The sequence below is a fragment of the Opisthocomus hoazin genome, chromosome Z, assembly GCF_030867145.1.
Source record: "Opisthocomus hoazin isolate bOpiHoa1 chromosome Z, bOpiHoa1.hap1, whole genome shotgun sequence".
Taxonomy (NCBI): Eukaryota; Metazoa; Chordata; class Aves; order Opisthocomiformes; family Opisthocomidae; genus Opisthocomus; species Opisthocomus hoazin.
The window spans coordinates 48,951,382-48,972,583 of record NC_134454.1 but is presented as its reverse complement, the minus strand read 5'-3'; the positions used below and the strand labels follow the sequence as shown (position 1 = coordinate 48,972,583).

Below are 21,202 nucleotides of genomic sequence, written 5' to 3'. Positions count from 1 at the left end.
CTGTGAATTAGGCAGACATTAATTTTCTTTGGGGGTTTTATGCAGGTCAAGAAAGCAAACTGTTGGGAAGCACTGAGCAAATACATGCCAAAACTCAGTACTAGGAACAAATTCACATTTTAAATCCCATTCAGACCACAAAACAATACCTAGGATCCCTAGGAGAGAGAATCCAGCTTTTGGAAACTCACTATACCACCATATCAAAATCTGATCTCCTGTGACAGATTAACTCTGTAACACAGAACCAGCTTGTTCTACCTGCAAACACATCTTGCACAGAAGTCGTTCTGACTATCAGAGGAAACGTCAAGTCTCCCGACTGGGGTCAATGCTGTGGATAGCAGGTCTTCAGAAACCAAAAATCAAAAGCCACACTGCCACCACCAGTGATGGAAAAATCTGGCTGCAGCTGGACAGCAATCTTTTTAATGACAGCTGCAAGAGATATATTTATTTTTTCTGTTCACCACAGAACATGTTTATGTTAAGTCATATTCTACTTAAGAAATACAAAAGTTAAAGTTAATAGTTTAAAAAACCCAAAACATAATTCAGAAATACCCATGAGGAAGCTTTGAGATACATTATTTCAAAGCATGTGTTTTGGGCACATACTATGAACTATGTATATGCATTTGATCCAATTAATGCCTTACACAGTAGTCTCCATAAACATATTCCTTGGAGGCATTACTATATTAACTTCTTTAGCATTTGCTATTGTCATAAATCAAGCCAACCCAAGCACACTGAACTGACAAATGTGCTTTCTAACAGTGACTGTATGTGGTGCACATAAAAGCATAACGAGATATTGCAACAGGAAAAAAAGAATAAAATGGCAAAGATGTTGCTGAGGGTAAACATTGGCTTCAGAACTAAAACGTAAGAAAAAAGGGGCTTTGCGTTCACAAATACAGCTCTCACAAGCAGAACAAGATGAGCCACAGCACCAGTAAATCAGCTGCTAAGAAAAAAAAAACAACTGGGAACAAAGCAAGCTGGGAGGGTAAGATTTATACATGGAGAAACCAGCAGAAACAAGTATTTATAATTAACCAGGGAGAAGGGCACCTATTTCATGATTAACTCAAACTGATCTAAGCCCTCATCACAAAGAAAAGGAGCAGTTCTGCCTTGCATGCTCCTACTGCTTGCCACCACCACGCTGGTGGACCTTTTGATTATCCGCTGTTCATTTCTTCATTGTATCTGCGAATTCCCACCCTCCTCCTCTATTTTTGCAAACCAACCTCCCCATACACACACTCTCCTGGTAACATGCATCATCAATTGTTTTCTCTCTCTGTACTCTTCTTCACCACTTTGAAATAATCTTCAGGAGTAAAGAAACCATTTCTGCTAGCCACAAAAAGGCTTTTTATTCTAGCACATGAGATCAATGGCTAACCACATATCAATAAGGGGAGAAAAAAATTCATAACTAAGATCCTAAGAAAATATTTCTCTTTTAGGTTGGTCTGTGTGCTGCACACTCATGTGTGCTTCAGTGAAGGACCACCAGTTGAAGCAAGTGTAGAACAAACTTCAAGCCCAAAATGGAGAAGACATTGTTCGTTTAAACCTACTTCTCACTGAACTGAAATCCACTCCGAAACTACAGACTTTTGCCCATCCTCCATAAAGGGAAAAAAGCCCCAACCAATCCGGGAGGGAACCAAACCAAACCCAAACCCAAAATAACAGCACTACTCCCAAGAGTGATCCTGGTAAAGATCAGGGACTCCATCTCGTTTCACATCCTCTGCTGAAAGCTACCTAGACTCTCCTTTTTTTGTGATGAAGAACTCATGCACCAGGACATGGTGCAGTTCAACCCTCAAAACCACAGAAAACACCAAAAATTGTAAAGTTAACAATTTCTTACACTCTCAGCAGAAGAGAGAGGATGTTGACACACATGAATAACAAATTACTTTTACAGGTGCAGAGCAACAGCAAGTGGATTGGAGAAAATAAGGCCTGCGTAGCTACATGACTTTCATGACACTGTTGTAGTTAATTAAAACCCAAACAGTAGGCAGTGTAAACAACCAGAATCCTGTGATGTGAGAATCTCAATATAAAACCTGTGCAGGTACATATAATGTACTGTTTTCTTTTTTGTCCATTCATTTTACTACAAAGAGGTAGAAAAGTTCCAGTAGTTAAGCTACACATATTCTAAATATCCACTCTTAGGGCACCTACAGTTCAGCTAGCCCCAGACCACTTTTTTTCCTCCACCATTTAAAAATATATTTTAAACGGAGGTAGTCTTCTAGACCTCTACCAGTTATGAGTAAGCAGACCGATTTCTCTTGCTAATACTACAGCAAGTAGAACAGAGTATGAAGCAGTGCTTGCTTTTCCTTAAAACCTTTTTAAAACTAGAAGATTAAACACTGTTTGGCTTAAAAAACAAAACCGAAAGACACGTGGGCATCTTTTCCTTTTCACAGCAGGCTTTCTTCTCTCTCCCCGCCACGCCCACTGCCATTCCACGCCCACTGCCATTCCTTTTGAGCAGAGCCAACTCTCCGCATACTGATAGGTATTTTGTCTCAGAAGACTGTGCTGGGAATTGAAATTTTCCTAGAGGGAGGGTATCCAAGAGCAGCTGCAGGCAGTGATAAAATACACTGAGCAACAGGATGGTGACGTGCTTCATATATAAGGTACAAAGCTCGGCCCCTCTCCTCAGTAAAACAAGATGCGGGCTGCAGAAGAATTGCACAAATCCAAAGAAAACGACAAACCGCAAAAGCATGTTCTAGCAGTTGAAAATAAGAGAGATTACACGCAGTGTTCCCCTGTCATACTCTTCAAAAAGACTATCGTAGCTGTGTACATCCCAGAAGCTACAAGGCCTGAATAACAACCACACAGAATACTGTTCTTCAGCAAACTGCTTACGGATTAGAAACAGCCCTTTTTTCACTTCTGATTCCTTATCTGTTGTTACTAAGAGTTTGTGTAAGCTCTCAATTTCTTCAGTCTGCTTCTGTGTATATTTCCAGAAGCCATTTGCTAAAGCTACATTAATCCTTAAAAATTCAAGCAGATTTTTTAAAAGCAGACTGGTGATCAAACTGTTTTACACACACTCAGACCTAAGAGAATAATTGCAACAGCAATTTCCCATGATTCCACTGCCTCAGTGAATGGCGAGCCCACAGTGTATTTCAGGCTCTACCTCCTACCTTCTCCACCCTGGTCCTTTAAGCTGCACAGAGACAGTTCCACTAGAAACGAAGGCAGACTTAACTCCAAGCGGTTACCACAATGCCACTGACAATGACCTTGACAAGTATCTTCCTGGTGTACTCGTCTGGTATGAAACTAAACCAGTGTCATAATTCTTCTGTATTTTATCAGCAGAGTAGTAAGACATAGTGAGCAGATACGAACAGCAATTAAGATGGGTCTCAAATGCTACTTGAGAGTTGCTTTTGATAAGGAGACCATATCATGAAGGTTTGCTCCTGTACAGATTTCTTCTACAGAAGAACCATTATTTCTCCCAGAAAAAGAAGGGGTTTTGAGACAGACCATCTACTCCCACACATCAGATAAAAGCATTTTCACTCTTCTTTAAGAACAGCAATAAGAACAAAACAAAATCCTGTTTATCACTCAAAGATCTGTCTAGTTAGATAGCTTGTATTACTTGTGAAGCAAGTCGAGAGACTCGAGGTTTGGATTTGCAGTCACCCTTCCTAGACTAGGTAAATACTTGATGCTAATCCCCAGGGGGTAACTAAAGTTCAGTTCAAGGACGAAGTTTCCTACAACCAGAAAGGGTGAATTCATTACTTGCTTCCCAGGAATCCCGGATTCCACTGGAACCCAAGGAGCTGAAGAACAAGGGTAAGTCTATGCCTCTATGTGTATACAAATATGTGTGTATGCACATGTGAATATACAACATACACTTATACATGGATATACATTTACATGCACAAAAAGCACACAGACACAGTCTTTTCTTGCATTCCGCATCCCATTGTTAAATAACTTCTGATCCTGGACATCTTCTTCAGACCAAGGTCCTCAGTGAGGAGAACTAAGCTTTCCCTCTCTTCCCTGTCACCCTACCAGGGGCATTCCTAAATTAGAAAGGATGAATCCATGCTAACTTGGCTGACAGCATCTTTGAACAAATACACAGGTTCCCAGTAAAACAACTCTCTCTGCTCTTCAATCACAGAGCTGGAAGATAAACAACACATGTGCAGCATATTTGCTCATGTGCCGCAACAAGAGCAAATTTGCATTTGCCACGAAGTGGTGGACAGGCACACACATGCTCGTCCTACCACTTCAGGCTCCTGAGACATGCTCTTCCGCAATCACAAAAAGCAGAAGACAGGAAACAAGTCCATTGCACCACTTTTATTGCTTCCTACAGAATCAGATCTAATAAGCTGGGCTTATTTAGCCTGAAGAAGAGAAGGCTGCGAGGGGACCTTATAAATGCTTATAAATAGCTTAAGGGTGGGTGTCAGGAGGATGGGGCCAAACTCTTTTCAGTGGTGCCCAGCGACAGGACAAGGGGCAATGGGCACAAACTGAAGCACAGGAAGTTCCTTCTGAACATGAGGAAGAACTTCTTCCCTCTGAGGGTTACGGAGCACTGGAACAGGCTGCCCAGGGAGGTTGTGGAGTCTCATTCTCTGGAGATATTCAAGACCCACCTGGACAAGGTCCTGTGCAGCCTGCTGTAGGTGACCCTGCTTCGGCAGGGGGTTGGACTAGATGACCCACAGAGGTCCCTTCCAACCCCTACCATTCTGTGATTCTGTGACTGCTTATTCACTCTCATGCTGTCTGACGATCTTGGGTTTTAATAAACACATACATTCAAAAAAAAATAGGCAAACTATACCTCACCTTTTTTCAAGCATACGCAAAGGCTGAATTCAAAGAGAAGAGAAAAATTATCAAAGATACATGTTTGAATCAAAAGAGGTAAATAGAATTGGTTTTTTATTTCTTTGAAGACTTCGGATAAAAATGATTTGAAAATAAATTAAAAATACATGCCACTGATATGCATATTAATGAAACAATTCCACCTTCCATTTTCATTAAATTTTTCTTCCTCTAAGTGCTTCAAAGATTATTCTGGTGATATTTCGTTCATGCACCGCAGGCTTTGAGGGGTGAAATGTCACCTAATGGTGAACCTTCCACCTGAAGAGTACCTTTTACCATCATCAGTCACATCTGTTCAGTCTGCTGAAAATACTAGTCCTGGAAAGCTGATCTCTAAACTCCAGTCAAGAGACGCTACAGGAGAAGCAATAAACACAGAAAGAATACTCTCAGCTAAATACTTCTGGCAACAGTCAGAAGGGTGGTATTCATGGCTAACAGCCATATCCAAGGCGGTGTCAGCAACATGAGGAAAATACACAATAAAACAGCCCACGAGATACTACACACCAGTAATCGTACACACTGCTATTTAAGTAGGTATGTTCACATTCTTCACAAAGAACTTCCATCCCTCTGGCAATGCCGCACTGTCGGGTGCACTGCCAGAAAAGGCTAGTCTAACCTTCTAATGTCTCCCAGTGCTGCTGGGTTTTGGAGGCAGAAGGGCAAGGTGCCACGAAGTCTGTAACGCATTTAGAAACAAACGTCAACCATTTATGCCTACAAATATATACATTTGGGAACACAAATGTATCTGTTGGTGCAGCTTCTTCTTTTTCCAAAAGTTTTAAAATACTAGTATACTATATTCATATATTATATAGGAAAGAAAGCCAGAGGGCAACCCAAGGCTGGTAACAATGACTTGTAGAGGTAGCAGAGGTTTTATTCAGAAGTGTAGTTACACGCAGCTTCTAATATTTCACATATTATACAACAAATTCTATAATGTGCATTCTAAATATTATACAATGCTACATAAACTAAATGGTTTGCCACACCAACACTGACTGTAAGCACACCAGCTGGAACATCTGAGCAACCTCATTCTTTCGCAGGGAGTGCCTTGGTAAACCACAGTCTCTCCGCAAACTGTGGCTAGAAAAGGTCCTACCTTCTCTTCCTGATGTACTCTGTTGGCACTTTGCATCTGAAAGCTGTGCAAGGACTGGATTTTGTCGATCTGCTGTCGCTGCTTCTCTAGCTCCCCTTGGAATTCATTCTTTTTGAGCTCCACGGCGCCCCTCTCCGCAGCCGCCCTGCGGACTTTGCCTTCCAGATCCATGACCCGACTCTGAGGAACAGCAAATTAGCGAAAGGAAATATAAATGGTTCCCCCTTGCTGGACTCTTCTCCAATACACTCACAGAATACCAAATTTCGCAGAACTAATAATGCTAATGTCATCAAGTGTTTTGTCGGCTGGGGATACCTACCACACACACAGACACACACACACACACCAGTTTTACACAAATTAAGAGCACAGCATATTCTGTAGAGACTATCAAATTTTCAGTAAAAGCTAAGAGAAATGCAAAGCTGTCTCAGTACTTGAGCCAAAACACACACACAAAAACCCATTAAAAAAAAAGAGCAGTCTACAATCTTTCTGAAGTACAAGGTCAAATAATTTTTTTAATTTAATCCAGACAATTCTGACATCACTGCACTTCCCAGTGTTGATCCTGAACTAACTCAGGGAAAACTCATTTCTCAAACCAACACATTTTCCTGCAAGACCTGGAAAAGAGTAGACAGAGGACAACATCGCAAAACTTTCGCATAAAAAACTGATATATGGTTGTTACACAAAGACACATATGAGAAAAACTCATTTATAAGCAGAAAATCATCGCTCTTCTTGACTCCCAGAACAGTGACAATCAGAGGAAAATTCAACACCACCACATACAAACACAGAGACATGAGGTAAGAAATCAAGCCTGACAGCTATCACAGCTTCCCGCTCTCCCCTCTATTTTTTTTACAGTTCCAGTTTAGTTTTGCAAGACATTGTTTCTAAAAATTTTAGGTTAAAAATCACTCCTCGGCAACATGGAAGAGTACAAAGACACGTGGAGGGGGCAGTAGGGAAATATCAACAGAATTTAACCAGGTGGAAAGATCTGGGGATTCCAGGTGGATTAAAAAATAGATTTAATAAAACCCTTGCATCTTCCAAGACTCCAAGAAAATGGACCAAATCTTCTTACACCACAGTACGCTGCATACTGCTACCCACCTACTCTGAGGAGACAAAGGGGGGTGAAGGGGGAAAGGCTGGAAGAGCAAAGAAAGCACTTCTTCCATTTCAGTCGTAACTGCTGCAAAGTATTGCCAACAAACAAATGGGTTGACAGCGCTTTAGAAGTTATGCTTTTATTTCATTCAGAGGGCACGACTACGCAGAAGCGAAACGACTTTCAAGCCAACTTGGGGAGAAACGTACAAGATGCTACAGTAAATCAGTAACAGTAAAGAGGACCTTATGTCTCTAGGTTATTGAGATCAAGAATAAGCTAGTATGGAAGCTTACTTTCCTCGCTATCAGCTGCGTCACAGCTGTGCAGCAAAGCTTCAGGAGAACAGACACAGTTACCACCTGCAGGTAGCCACCATCCTGAGGCCACTGACTAAAGGGAAAACAAGGAATGACCAGAGTCCCAGAAGACAGGGCATCATACCCTCCACCAAGGGAAAGCTAAGACATGCCCTTGACCGCATGGCCAGAAACACATGTCCTGTTTTAACAGTGCCCGCTCTGAGGTGAAACAGCAGTTCAGTTCCTACAGCTGTCAACTCAGTACTAAAACTTGGCTCAATTACAAAGAAGATACAAATTCAATGGAAAAAATTTGGGAGGAGCTCTCATCTGCCATGTTTAATCACCAGGCTGTCAGTTTTTAGGTTTGCTTGCTAAAAACAAAAAAAAACAAAAAAAACAAAACAAAACAAACAAAAAAAAAAAACAACAAAAAAAAACAAAAAAAGGAAAAAAAAAGAAAAAAAGAAAAAAAGAAAAAAAAGAAAAAAAAAGAAAAAAAAAGAAAAAAACAAAGAAAAAAAAGAAAAAAAAAAGAAAAAAAAAAGAAAAAAAAAGAAAAGCATCCAGCACACATTGTCACAAACCAGAAGCTTTATTCACATACTCCTCAATTTTAGAATGCACACTCCAAGAATGGATTAATGGATTAAAACCCAAGCTCAACAGTGACAGAAAATACCATCAGAAAAATAGCAGACAAGGTTAATTATGCCACGTGAGCTGACTGCCGTCTTTAGGAAAGGTTTCCAAGAAACACAAATTTGGATTTTTAGACACTGTTTCTGAAGAAGCTGGAGTTCCTTGTACTTGCTGGGAAAGCACGCATACATCCTTATGGGTCGTGTATGATAAAAAAATCCAGCAAGATGAGCAAACTGCAGAAGCCCATTCAGCGTAAAAATGGAGTGCTAGTCTCAATGTACACTTAGGAAGAAAAACAAAGAGGATGGCATTTGCCACATCTGTAAACTGAAAAAGCACAAGCTAGCTGAACACTCTGTGTGAGCAGAAGTAACAAGTACCATACAAGTAGGTCTGCAAGTTTTGGGTCCCCTCACCTACAAACAGGCATTCCTCTCATTCCCCCCATCTCCCACTACTGATAAGCAACAACTGTGTTATTTGTGAAAATTCTTACAACAAGCTGAAGCTCCTGGCCCACCACATTGAGGGGAAGCATCCTTCTTGTTGTGGACATTTATTAAACACATACACAGGGCAGAAGGAAAGTTACCTGCAGATCCACGCTGCGAGAACTTGCAATCCAGTAATTGAAACCCAAAACAATGATGCATGCCATGAGCGCAGCCACGAGGAGAGGTGGAGACTTCATCCCTCGACAGTTGTTTCCTAGCCCTACCATTTCAAGGAAAAAAAACAAATCCAAAGAACCACAACAGCATGGAAACCTGCAAATTAAAACAGACATGTTATATTGCACACTCCACTACAGCTATCTTACATACACAATGAAAATTTTATTGCAATAACACAACAGCTCTCAGCTGAAGGGACTACACCCAGCAAGGAAGGTGTATTGTCTAGGTATTTCCATCTGAAGGATGAAGCAAAGTAATCTTGTACTATTAGCTTGTACATAAAGCTTCACATGGACTTGAGGTGGACGTCTTCAATACTGGAAACACTGGAACGGGTTGCCCAGAGAGGTAGTGGAGGCCCCATCCCTGGAAACATTCAAGACCAGGTTGGACAGTGCTCTGAGCAACCTGATCTAGTTAGCGGTGTCCCTGCTCGCTGCAGGGGGGTTGGACTAGATGACCTCTAGGGTCATTTCTGACCGAAAACTTTCTATGATTCTATGAATATTCCTAACAACATAATGAAAATCTGCAATAAACAGAACAACCAGCCATCCTTTTATCATATACTGCACCCAAAAAGCTAATTAGACAACACTGGTCTACAGATAGAGAACAGAGAGTTAATTAACATTAACTAAATGTTAATTCATTTAGTCAGAAAATAAACTTAGTCTAGCTGTTTCAGGAGCAATTTGCACTTTGCTTCCCAAACTTGGGTATTTTCAACTTATTCCCTCTCATAATACTATTTTCACTTCTTGGTACCCAGCTTGCAAATAAATAAATTGATCATATTGAATCAAATTAAGGATAAACTAAAAAATAAATATAAATTAGCAGACACTCTGTTGATTTCAATAGTAAGTTCTATTAAGTGATGTTTTGTTTGAGCCTCAGCTGCTTTTTCTCCTCCTAACGGAAAATAAATAACCTTGCTTTAATGAATAAGCAGTACCAAGGGTACTACTGGTTGCTATTTACACTTGGGTTGTTTCTGTGGAACAGCCCACCTTAACAGTAAAGCAGGAGCAAAGGGCAGTCGCAATTCTGTTTGAACTAGGCCATATTTATCCTATGGGGTGATAAAATCTGGTCTTAATGAGTGCAATAGCACCCAAACCAATGAACGCCCAAATGGCACTGGGAATCTTGGACACAGCTTGTAACAGATGGGTCTCGTGTAAATTGAGATCAACTTTTGTTCTTTTTGCACTCCCGCAGACAAAAGCCAGCAAAAATGAGCACAGAAGATCAAACAGACAGCAAACACGGACGCACTGCAAGACACTAACTAAATCTGAAATTAGTACATTTACTATTAACATATTGTATAGTCTTTCAAGGTGCATGCTCTTAAATAAACCAACTTCTTCCCTACGGATGCAATTCACAGGTTGTGATGTATTTAATAAATAGTAAATGGTAGAAACTCTCAAAGGGTTTACATGTGGACATACACTGTAATCACAGCAGAAGGTGGTGATGCCAGCAGTTAGCAGGTACCAGAAATGCTGATTCTATTGTACGTCTGGTCCTTAAGTCCTTCAACAACTCACCTATACCTAAGCGTGCACACATACTCTCTCCAAAATCCCCTCTTTGCATTCAATTGAAGATATAACCCATCATCCTCTTTTCTCAACAGGGAGTGCACAATCCTGCCAGACTGGTGAAGGTTTCAAATCTATCTGTTCATCTGAAAAATTTGTGAATTTGTTTACATTTGGGGACAGGGTACGTACGGCACCTAAGAACAAAACATGGCTTCCTGAAAATGCTGCCTCATCACGTACACATAAAACAAACCCAAACTCAAAACAAAGCCAAAAATAGTGCACAGCTGCACAGGTCTAACACCCAAGGCCTGCATTTCTTGCCTTAAGGAAACCTCAGCTACGGAGCAAACCAACATATGCACCACAGCTCCCGTGGACACCCACAGGGCCACTTACAGCTGAGGCAAGGCCAACAGCAAAAGCAAATGCATGGCGAGAAACCATGCATTTTTGCTGTAAAGCAAAAAAAAAATCAAGATGCAGTAGACCAAAACACACACATACAGACATGCACAAATTTCCAATACATAGCTAAGGCTTAAGGCTTGCAGAAACACGTACGTCTCACACAGACCATTCTCCTGTTGTGCCACACCAACAGCAGTGCCTGAGAAGTACAGAACCACCCCGCCTTACACAGATTCCTTGAAAACCAAGAAACACAGACTTCCAGAGTGGCAAAAATGAGAGGTGGAAAATGAGGATGATCAGCACCACCACATCAGCTAAGAACAAGACAATTCATTTATTTTTCCTTACTGGAATAAAACACCTCATTTCAAAACATGTACAAGGGAATCTGTCATGTCATTAATAACCTGTTCTTCACTGTATTAGTCGATATACCTGAAAACATGGAAAAAATTACTGAACATAGCACTGCAAGATGTAGTACATCATTCCAGGTGTTACTTGAACAAAATAACTAGTATTTTCCTCTTAGCAGTCAGAAATAAGAGAAAGTAGTCCATGTTATCAGCAGTAACAATTGCACAGGAATTTAACTACTGGATAATATATGGGACTAGCTGTTTAGCTCGAAATTTTCAGAGGTAAAGCAACTATCTTGTTCAAAGGAAGAATGACAGTTCACCGTGCAGCTTAAAGCACAGGTGCAAAACCACGTTAGAATGCCAATACACCCACTGAATACTCAAATCCAGCAGCCTCAGTGACTCTTCTGCTGTTTTCAGTAACTAAAAACAAGCAGGCAAGAAAGCATTGATTTCACCAAAGCATGTTGACTTCAATACACTCTTCTCTCTAGAAAATCCAATGCTCTTTGCCCTTGACTAATTTATGCTAATTGGGAATATATTTTTGTACTCAACAGAATGAAAGGCAGAAGGAAGAGGAAAGAGATGAAAAGCACAGAAGGATCTTCCATCCCAATAATACAGTACCAAAATATTACCTGATATTGGTATTGCAATATTCATATTCCCTCTCTCCTCAGTTTAAAAATAAAACCAGCTTATATCATGGATACAGACACATATGCATTTTGGGAGAGAGATAAGAAAATCAGCTGAGAAAGTACATTTACATGCAAATGTATTCGTAGATGCTGTTTTCCAGGAAACATCTGGTTTGGCACAGTTACTTGAGCTGAAAATAAAATAAGTTTCTGATTTTATGGTTAAGAAAGTGATTTTACTGAACATGAAGGAATCCATCTTTCATTAATGTTTACTACAGATGTGAAAATGAGATGCTTTACCATGTGCACAACGCTCTGCATTCGGTAAGAGTGTAAGTTTCCTGACTCCTGGACAGCACATTTCATACTTCTGCTTTGCCAACCTAGCAGCGTTTTATCGAGAGGCAGATGTTTCAGACTGCGAGATATTCAAGCAAATTAACATACAGAATGTTTATATTTCACGTATTAACATACGACCAGTCTGAGCAATTCCTCCTTTTACTGTACTCAGCTGAAGTAGGATAGGTGGTATCTAGCTACCTTCCACGACAGACAACGAACAAACAACTGCGCCGGCTCAATCTCAAGACCAACACATTAGAGGCAAAGATGGAGCAGAACAATTTGTGCATCTCAGAGCCCCAGAAGGAAAGCCAAGTCTTCTCTGCTCCCAAGGTCCAGCTCTGTGTATTTGCATGAGACCTGCCGAGCGAGGACAAGCAGAACAGATGAAGAATTCAATAAAAGCAGCGTGGGGAAAGCAAAAGGGGTCCCTTACTTCCCGGTGGGCTGCCTACCGACCGTCTTCTCCACCACCCAGCCACACCATGGTACAAGGCTAGCGAAAGCCAAAGCAGCACGTGAAGACCACATGCAGCTGCAGCAGCTACTGCGAAGTGAAGGCACATCGTACTTGGAGGTCTGTGCCTCCACGTAAGGACAGAGCCCTAGGAAAACCCCTTTCTTTGGAAAGGTAGGGCCATAACCAGAGACAAAAAAGGAGGAAAAAAAATGACAAGGACCTGAGGGCTACACGGAGACCCATTCCGGCCATACCAGCCAACAGGCGACCGCTCTGCCCAGGCCAAAGAAACCTCCTCCCACTAAGGGACTCCTGCAGATAGACAATGGTGCTACCCCACCTTTTGCAGCTTCCTCCCCAGTTTCTCAGTGAGATTCTGAAATATATTATCTGTTTTTTCAGTTAATTGCCATGAAATTCCTATGTCTGACTGCTTGAGTAAAAATACACTGGCTTAACCAAGCAAGCCAATCAAAACCACTTCCACTGACAACAGTTAGTTATACCCAGACATGACTAAATCAGACTAAAAGGTATGAGAAACTGGGTTTTATTAAAAGAAAAAAAAAAAAGTAAAACTTTAAAAAAAGTAATTCTTAAAAACTTGAATCAGGTAGCAAACAATTCTGCATCCACTCTTCCAAAAAAAGATGATGGTTTGGGAGCAGGTGGAAATGGAGAGGTGACAAAAATTAGTCAAACCCTTTCATTTTCAGGCTTACATATGGTTAATGTACAGTAGTGATCATCCTTAAAAGATAAATCCAATTGTTGCTTCTCACTCATGGCTGGATGTTAATCACAGGTACCGCAATTCTCAGTTGCATGGCGAGAACCAGTCACAGCCAGGAGCAACCTTTATGCTGTATGAAGTATAACACACTGTCACAAAAGATGGCACACAGATTTCTTATCATCTTCTGCAGCAACACTGTTTGGAGGTGGTTTTTTTCAAGTTAGCAAGTCAAAAGAGGCCAAATAAACATTTTTCCAGTGGAGATTTAAAGTTTATACAATGAACTCAAGCCTGCTGACCACAAACTTCCTAAATACCTTTCACAGAAACCCACAAACTGCAAGCTGAAAGAAAAACAAAACAAAACAAAACAAAACAACCCTCCTGAAACATTCACCAACAGCCACTTTTCAAACTTCTGTATTTCAGATTAACAGCTCAGTTTAAAGCAGCAACCACCCCCCCACCCCACCCCCCCAAAAAGAAAAATCAAACACAGATGCTGCAAGATGTCACTATTTGCCCATATTATCAAGTTACACTTTTCACAGTAACAGGAGGGGGAGAAGCATTTACGGCACAACACTTTCAGCAACTGCACTCTCACTCTTCTCAGGAAGAACCATCATTTTATATTCAGTTCAGATCTCAGCTCTTCCTTTTCTAATGCATTTTAACCTACAAGTAACAGATCAGAAGAGTATGAAAATACTGAAAAAGCATTATCTGTTCGGGGGTAGGGTGACTGCTACTATTCCGCCACTCATCTTCAAATCAGGACATATCTCTTCTTTCAAATGACTACAAGAAGCTAACAACCACTTACCCACAATGTCCTCTCCTTAACCTGATTAAAGAGAAGTCCCAAATAGGCATGTAGCTAAAAAGATGCCAGAAGTTTAAGGCAGGTACGCAGTCTGATGAGGAAAGTTAGGTAACCAAAGGCAACTTGACAAAATCTTCCAAAACACTCCCACAAAGTTTCCAGACATGCTGTCTAGGTGTGCTTGTAGACAACACTGCTACCGCCTGAAAACACTGCGTGTGAAAACAAAATTAAACAAGGGCTTGGAACCAGATGATCTTTAAGGTCCCTTCCAACCCTCACCATTCTATGATTCTATGAACTTATACACCAGAATGATCCCAACAGTTAGTCAGGCTGTTCATTTCTTCTTAGGAAAATATTTTGCCCTCGGTATCTTTCCCATACAACATGAACCATCTTCTCAGCATCACTATTAATAGGACACACACTCGATCTTAAAAATAAAGCACTAGGAAACCGAGTACAGTAAGTACTGTAGGTATGTGCATGTACTTTAGGTATGTGGTGAGAAAACCACAGAACTGCTACCATCCCCCCACCCCTGTAACACTACACGTATGGGTTCCCTGTGAAACACGCAAACCTCTCCCTAGAAAGGAAAAAAAAAACCCGACAACGCAAACAATTCTTTAAGAGTAAAGTGCTGTTAAGATTTAAGCTGAAAGGCCATTTAAAAAGCTGTGACCTAAGGTTAATTAAAAACCTGCCCAGCTACTCCCAGCTTCAAGCTGGCACTGGGAATCCAACACAGCGACGCAAGCCAAACCCCCGGGGTGCGGGAAACCAACCCTGCGCTCCTGGCGTCCCCAACAGCTCCTGAGGAGCTGCGGGAACCCCTTTGCCAAGGAGAAGCGCGAAGGCCTCCGCAGGCACGAGCCGGCGCACAGCCACGGCCGCCCGGCGGGGCCAGCAGACAGCAGACCCCCGGAGCTCTGCCCGCGGGGAGCGAGAGCTGGGAGCCGGCTGCAGCGGGGCTGGTGCGGGAGGAGGAGCAGGATGGACCGGGGTGCGAACCGTTCCAGGCTGCAGCCCCGGCTGGAAGGGAGCTGGAAGCAGCGGCCGCCCTCCCCTCCCCCGCACCCGGCGCCCGACGCGCCGCTCGCCGCCCCCTGGAGCCAGCCAGGCGGCGGCAGGCCGCGGCCCGGGCTCCCTCACGCCGCGCCGCCCGGCCCGGCCCGCCTTAGCCGCCCCGGCAGGCCCGGCCGCATCAGCCCCCAGCCCGGCGGGCAGCCGCGCCGCTCACCTCGCCTCGCCTCTCCGCCTGGCCTCGCCTCTCCTCTCCTCCGCTCGCCCTGCCCTGCCCTGGCCTGCCGCGCCGTGTCGCTGGCGGCGCCCGCGCCCAGCAGGAAGGCGAGGCCGGTGCCGCCGTGCCCGCAGCCCCAGCGCGGCGGCGGCAGGAGGAGGCGCAGGCGGCAGGGGAGGGAGCGAGGGCAGGGCCGGGCAGGAAGCGCAGGGCGCGGAGGAAGGGCGCCAGGCGTCCCCGCCTCAGGCAGCCCGGGGCCGGGGTACCCCCGCAGCCCGAGAGGGGAGCTCCCGTCCCACCCGCGACCCACACGCCGGCCCGCGGTACCCTCCGGCCGGCCTCTCCCGCCGCAGCGGCTGAGGCCGAGCCCCTGACCGGCGCCGTGAGCTGAGGGGCAGGTTTCCAGTCCTCACCGCCGGCACTCCAGGTTCTGGAGAGCGACGCGTGGGAAGGATGAAACCTGGGGTGTCCGAGGTCGGGGACGGGTGGAACAAACCTCGGGACGGCTGTCTGAACGTGCCGCAGCCAGGAGGGTGAAGCGGCTGTTTTCTTTGTTTGGAAATGTCGAAAAAAGAAGCCGGGCGTCGAGTTTCTTCCACGGCTGCGCCGCCTGGATCTGCGTGCAACCTCCGTGCCTTTGGCTTTTGCAAGTGGAAGGTAAACGGAGCGAAAGCGGAGCGTGAAAACCGCTGCAACAGCAGTTGCAGGCTGTGAGAAATGCAAAAGAGTTTATTAATCTTTGGTAAAAGTTACTACTTCGAGATCCGTTTGCTTAATGACCTGGTAGATGTAACAAAAAATTTGAAATTTCTGACCGGACGAAGAGCACAAGCTCGACAAAAACGATCTTCCACCCACCAGAAGACAATGCCTCATAGGAACCTCTCTTCCAGTCCCGAAGACCACTTAAAAATTTATCAGTGTAAGACCAGCATTTTAGCTTTTTCATGGGATAGAACTTTTTTTTTAATAATACATACAATGGCCTTGTCCAGATAAGAAACAATTTTTTCTTCTAAGTTCAAAGTACAAAAAATTCAAAAAAAGAATTTTTTCTTGCAAGTTCTCTAGTTATGAAGATACATGGTTTCCCAAGTGGGAGCTTTTTCCTCTTCTTTTTTAAGGAAAACTAGATCCTTGTTTAGCAGCCCAGCACAGCCAAAGTCTAGAGTCATGATTTGACCAAAACCAGGGTTTCAAATGTTTAGGGAACTGAGCTGTCCCTTGACATTTGTAAAAACACGACGAGACTCAGAGAACAGCTCATTTGCCTTTCTCAGTAAGGCAAGATGTTAAACACCGATAAAAGTATGCATTAGGCATAACTGTGCAAGCAGAAAAAAATGAGGACTGTCTGCAGCTGGGAGCACTGATTGACTGATTTTGCCCTGCTTGCTGACAGGCAACTAAAAATTCTGGAGACATGACCCCATTATTTTCCCTGTCTCATGAGGTTGTCTTGAAGAGAGGCAGTTCTGCCCAGGAGACTTGGGGCGGGGGGGGAGGGAAAAGGTAATTTAGATACACAAACAACTGACAAGTCTCAAAACCTTGTTGCCTACGAAGCCTATCGTCAGCAGGGAGAGCGTGAAGGTTTGATGAAGTCCAGCACTGTCCGCACTGCGGATCCAATGAAAAGAAATTAACTTATTTGAGATAAAAAAAGCAACACTGTATACAGTTTGCAAATAGTGATTTAAGAACATGTGAACACATTGACAGTGACAGAACTAGTTCAAAATGTTTATCAGCAGTCATCAGTGTTTCAGAAAATGTCAGTGACTGATACTGGCAGAGAGGAAGTCATGAAGAGCTCAGATGCTGCAGAGCTATGATTCTTAGGCAAAAAAAAAAAAAAACAGAACTCTAATCTTCATAGCCATCATTTCTATCCCTCTTAATTAGTACTTTAAATTACAACTATAACCAATCTTGCACAAAAATTAGAAGAACATGCAACATTAATAAAAATGTATCTATGTTTAAAAATTCAGTAGTCATGTATTTTAACAGAGAACTAACAAAAATACAAGTTTTGTCTTGAAACATGAACATGGTAAAGCAAAGAATTCTTGAAAGAACACCACTCATTTTGGTTTAGAAGAACAAAATGGGTGGCACATACGGCACAGAGCACCCAGACCACACAGCATGGTTTCTTGTTTCCTTCCATTGAGAAGGAAGGCAGATTTGTATTTGAAAGCATTACATACTAGGACTGAGTGTTAGTGACTTACTGCTGCCAAAATACTGTGTCTGAAAAGCATGGTCTAGAAGTGAAGCAATTTGCAGAATGCTGCTGGATGTGGATCAGCTGCATAATTTTTATCTGTTCCAGAGGTATTTGTGAAAATCAAAACTACTCTTTAAACTGAAGTAAGAAAAGGAGATATGCTTTGAGAAAGAGGGGTTTAAAGCACCAAAATCTGTATGATAATGGTTATTTAACATTAGATTAACTGGAAACACAGCAGTAGATATGTGATCATTGACTTATATATAGCTGGCATAGCACTGAAACCAGGACACATTCACAAGCAAAAATTGAAAGTCAGCAAATTGGTCAAGGGTAAAGGAACAAGTGTTGTTTTATCTGTGTCAGAAACATTAAAAGTGATGGTTGTGCACATTTTTTTAACATTGAGAGTGGTCCCATGAAAGATAACAGTATTCGGCAGATGCCTTTATTATAGGGGTTTTGTCATGTTGCTAGGACTCTGCACAGAAACTTCCTTATAAGCAGTAGGTTTTGATACATGTTAGAGTGTCCCTAAAAAGCAGACACCTGAGGTACCAAGTACTTTGCAGTTGATGCTGTGGAAACAGTACATCTGTTTTTTTCTTGAATTCCTGGGCAAATAAATTGGGAGAGTTAATCCATGTGAAAGATTGTTCTGAAGTGTGGGCATACTGTGTTTCAAGGGGGTGACTGACATATAATTGCTTGACATGTGGAATCTACAGTTTTCAGATGTTACCAGCCCAGTGTTATTGTCTGTGCTTTATGTGGTGTTTCTGATACCTCCATGAACGAACAAAATTAATCCTAAGACCCCTTAATACATCTTTCTATTTTCTGTTTTAGAAACTATCTTCTAATTTTGCATTGTGCTTTTTTTCATTAACTGAAGTTCAAAGATGCTAATTATTTATCTTTCTAACATATGGGGAAAGCGTTATAGCATTTTTAAGTGCCACGTTGGGACTATTAAGGAGAAATAGGTCAAGCCCTGCTGAATAAGCCCTGCTTGATTAGTTAGTTGATTAAGACTTAGTACCTCAGTGGTTTGGACATAGAGTACATCTCAAACACAAAAAGTGTTTTCTTTTCCATGAAATCATGCAATCTTTTGTGTTACCAGAATTCTTGAGTGCCTGTAAAATGGATTGTAACTGTAATCGTAAGATCTGTTGATCACACAACTAGCTGATCTCTTCTTTGATCTGCATTGTTTAAATGCATGTGTGAGAGATGTGGATGTAGCATTTACTTCTAATCCCATAGTTTTCTGCCTGCTTATGAGGAAGCATATTTTTTAAGTCACTCTGCCTTGCAGTCAGACGAGAAAAATAGACAATTTAATATTCCTTGCAAAAAATAGCAGTTTAATAATCTTGATCCTGAGGAGTTCACTCACAAATTGTTGGGGTTTTTTCCTGACCTTCTCTGTGGTTGTTTGTGCATACATACAAATGCACAGGTAATACATAACTGCTGTAACCAAATTTCTCCATTGTTGTGGTGTATCCCCAGCTGGCAACTAAGCACCACACAGCTGCTTGCTCACTTCTCCACTCACCCGCTGTGGGATGGGGAAAAGAATGAGAAAAAAAGTGAAAACTTTTGGGTTGAGATAAAGGCAGTTTAATAGGAAAGCAAAGGAAGAAATAGTGATAATGATAATAATAATATATATAAAACAAGTGATGCACAAATGCAATTGCTCACCACCCAATGAACAACACCCAGCCTGTCCCCAAGCAGCGATCACTGCCCTGCAGCGAACACCCTCAGCTCATATACCAAGCGTGACATCATATGGTATGGAATAGCCCTTTGGCTAGTTTGGGTCGGCTGTCCCAGCTGTGTCCCCTCCCTACTACTGTATGACGTCATGCTCAGCATATAAAGCAGGGAGAAGAAGGAGGAAGGGGGGAATGTTCAGAGTGATGGTGTTTGTCTTACCAAGTAACCATTAAGCGTGATGGATCCCTGCTTTCCCAGAGATGGCTGAACAGCTGCCTGCCGATGGGAAGCAGGGACTGAATTCCTTGTTTTGCTTTGCTTGTGTGCTCGGCTTTTGCTTTACTTATTTAACTGTCTTTATCTCAACCCACGAGTTTTCTCAATTTTACCCTTCTGATTCTGTCCCCCATCCCACCGGGACCGGGGCCGGAGAGTGAGCGAGCAGCTGTGTAGGGCTCAGCTGCTGGCTGGAGTTAAACCATGACAACATCCCTTTCATCGGTTACTCTGCAGCCCCAGGCAAGTCGTTTAAGATCTTAGGCTGATGAGTATCTGTCTTGTAGCCATGATGTAGAGCTGGTGTAGAGTGAGTTTTGGCAATCACTTTTCATGTTATTACATGGGCTGGATGAGTGGTCGGTGAGGTGGATTGAGAACTGGCTGAATGGCAGAACTCAGAGGGTTGTCATCAGCAGCGCTGAGTCTAGTTGGAGGCTGGTAACAAGTGGTGTCCCTCAGGGGTCAGTACTGGGCCCAGCCTTGTTTAACTTCTTCATCAACGACCTGGATGAAGAGTTAGAATGTACCAACAGCAAGTTTGCTGATGGCACCAAACTGGGAGGAGTGGTAGATACACCAGAAGGCTGTGCTGCCATTCAGCGAGACCTGGACAGGCTGGAAAGTTGGGCAGAGAGGAACCTGATGAGGTTCAACAAAGGCAAGTGCAGGGTCCTGCACCTGGAGAGGAACAACCCCATGCATCAGTACAGGCTTGGGGCGGACCTGCTGGAGAGCATCTCTGCGGAGAGGGACCTGGGTGTCCTGGTGGACGACAGGTTAACCATGAGCCAGCAGTGTGCCCTGGCTGCCAAGAACGCCAATGGAATCCTGGGGTGCATTAGGAGGAGTGTGGCCAGCAGGACGAGGGAGGTTCTCCTTCCCCTCTACCCTGCCCTAGTGAGGCCCCATCTGGAGGACTGTGTCCAGTTCTGGGCTCCCCAGTTCAAGAAAGATGAAGAGCTACTGGAGAGAGTCCAGTGGAGGGCTACAAGGATGGTGAGGGGACTGGACCATCTCCCCTACGAGGAGAGGCTGAGGGAGCTGGGCTGTTCAGCCTGAAGAAGAGAAGGCTGTGAGGGGACCTAATACGTACTTACAAATATCTGAAGGGTGGGTGTTAGGACGATGGGGCGAAACTCTTTTCAGTGGTGCCCAGTGGTGACAGGACAAGGGGCAGTGGGCACAAACTGAAGCACAGGAAGTTCCGTCTGAACATGAGGAAGAACTTCTTCCCTCTGAGGGTGACGGAGCACTGGAACAGGCTGCCCAGGGAGGTTGTGGAGTCTTCTTCTCTGGAGATATTCAAGACCCACCTGGACAAGGTCCTGTGCAGCCTGCTGTAGGTGACCCTGCTTCGGCAGGAGGGTTGGACTAGATGACCCACAGAGGTCCCTTCCAACCCCTACCATTCTGTGATTCTGTGATACATATATTACTAGTACCCCTGGATGTTTTTAAAGTGAAAACAAAAATCAAATGCTTACATACCATGTTAACTATTTCCCTTACTACCATGTGGCTCATGTGTACCCTGCCTTTTAAAACTCCTTGAA

At 43.2% G+C, this 21,202-nt stretch overlaps 1 protein-coding gene across 2 annotated transcripts in view; it reads right to left on the bottom strand.

Moving 5' to 3' along the window:
• Nucleotides 1-21,202, bottom strand: part of GOLM1 (golgi membrane protein 1) — a 51,209-nt gene that overhangs the window by 20,283 nt on the left and 9,724 nt on the right. The window contains exons 1-3 of one of the 2 annotated variants that reach the window (XM_075410650.1): nucleotides 15,404-15,542; nucleotides 8,727-8,901; nucleotides 6,059-6,238 (exon numbers count right to left, since the gene is read on the bottom strand). In XM_075410650.1, the coding sequence (XP_075266765.1) occupies nucleotides 6,059-6,238; nucleotides 8,727-8,855 (309 nt within the window). In that variant the 5' untranslated portion in view covers nucleotides 8,856-8,901; nucleotides 15,404-15,542. Of the gene's footprint in view, nucleotides 1-6,058; nucleotides 6,239-8,726; nucleotides 8,902-15,403; nucleotides 15,543-21,202 lie in introns of those variants that run through there. The other variant, XM_075410651.1, reaches the window with a different exon arrangement.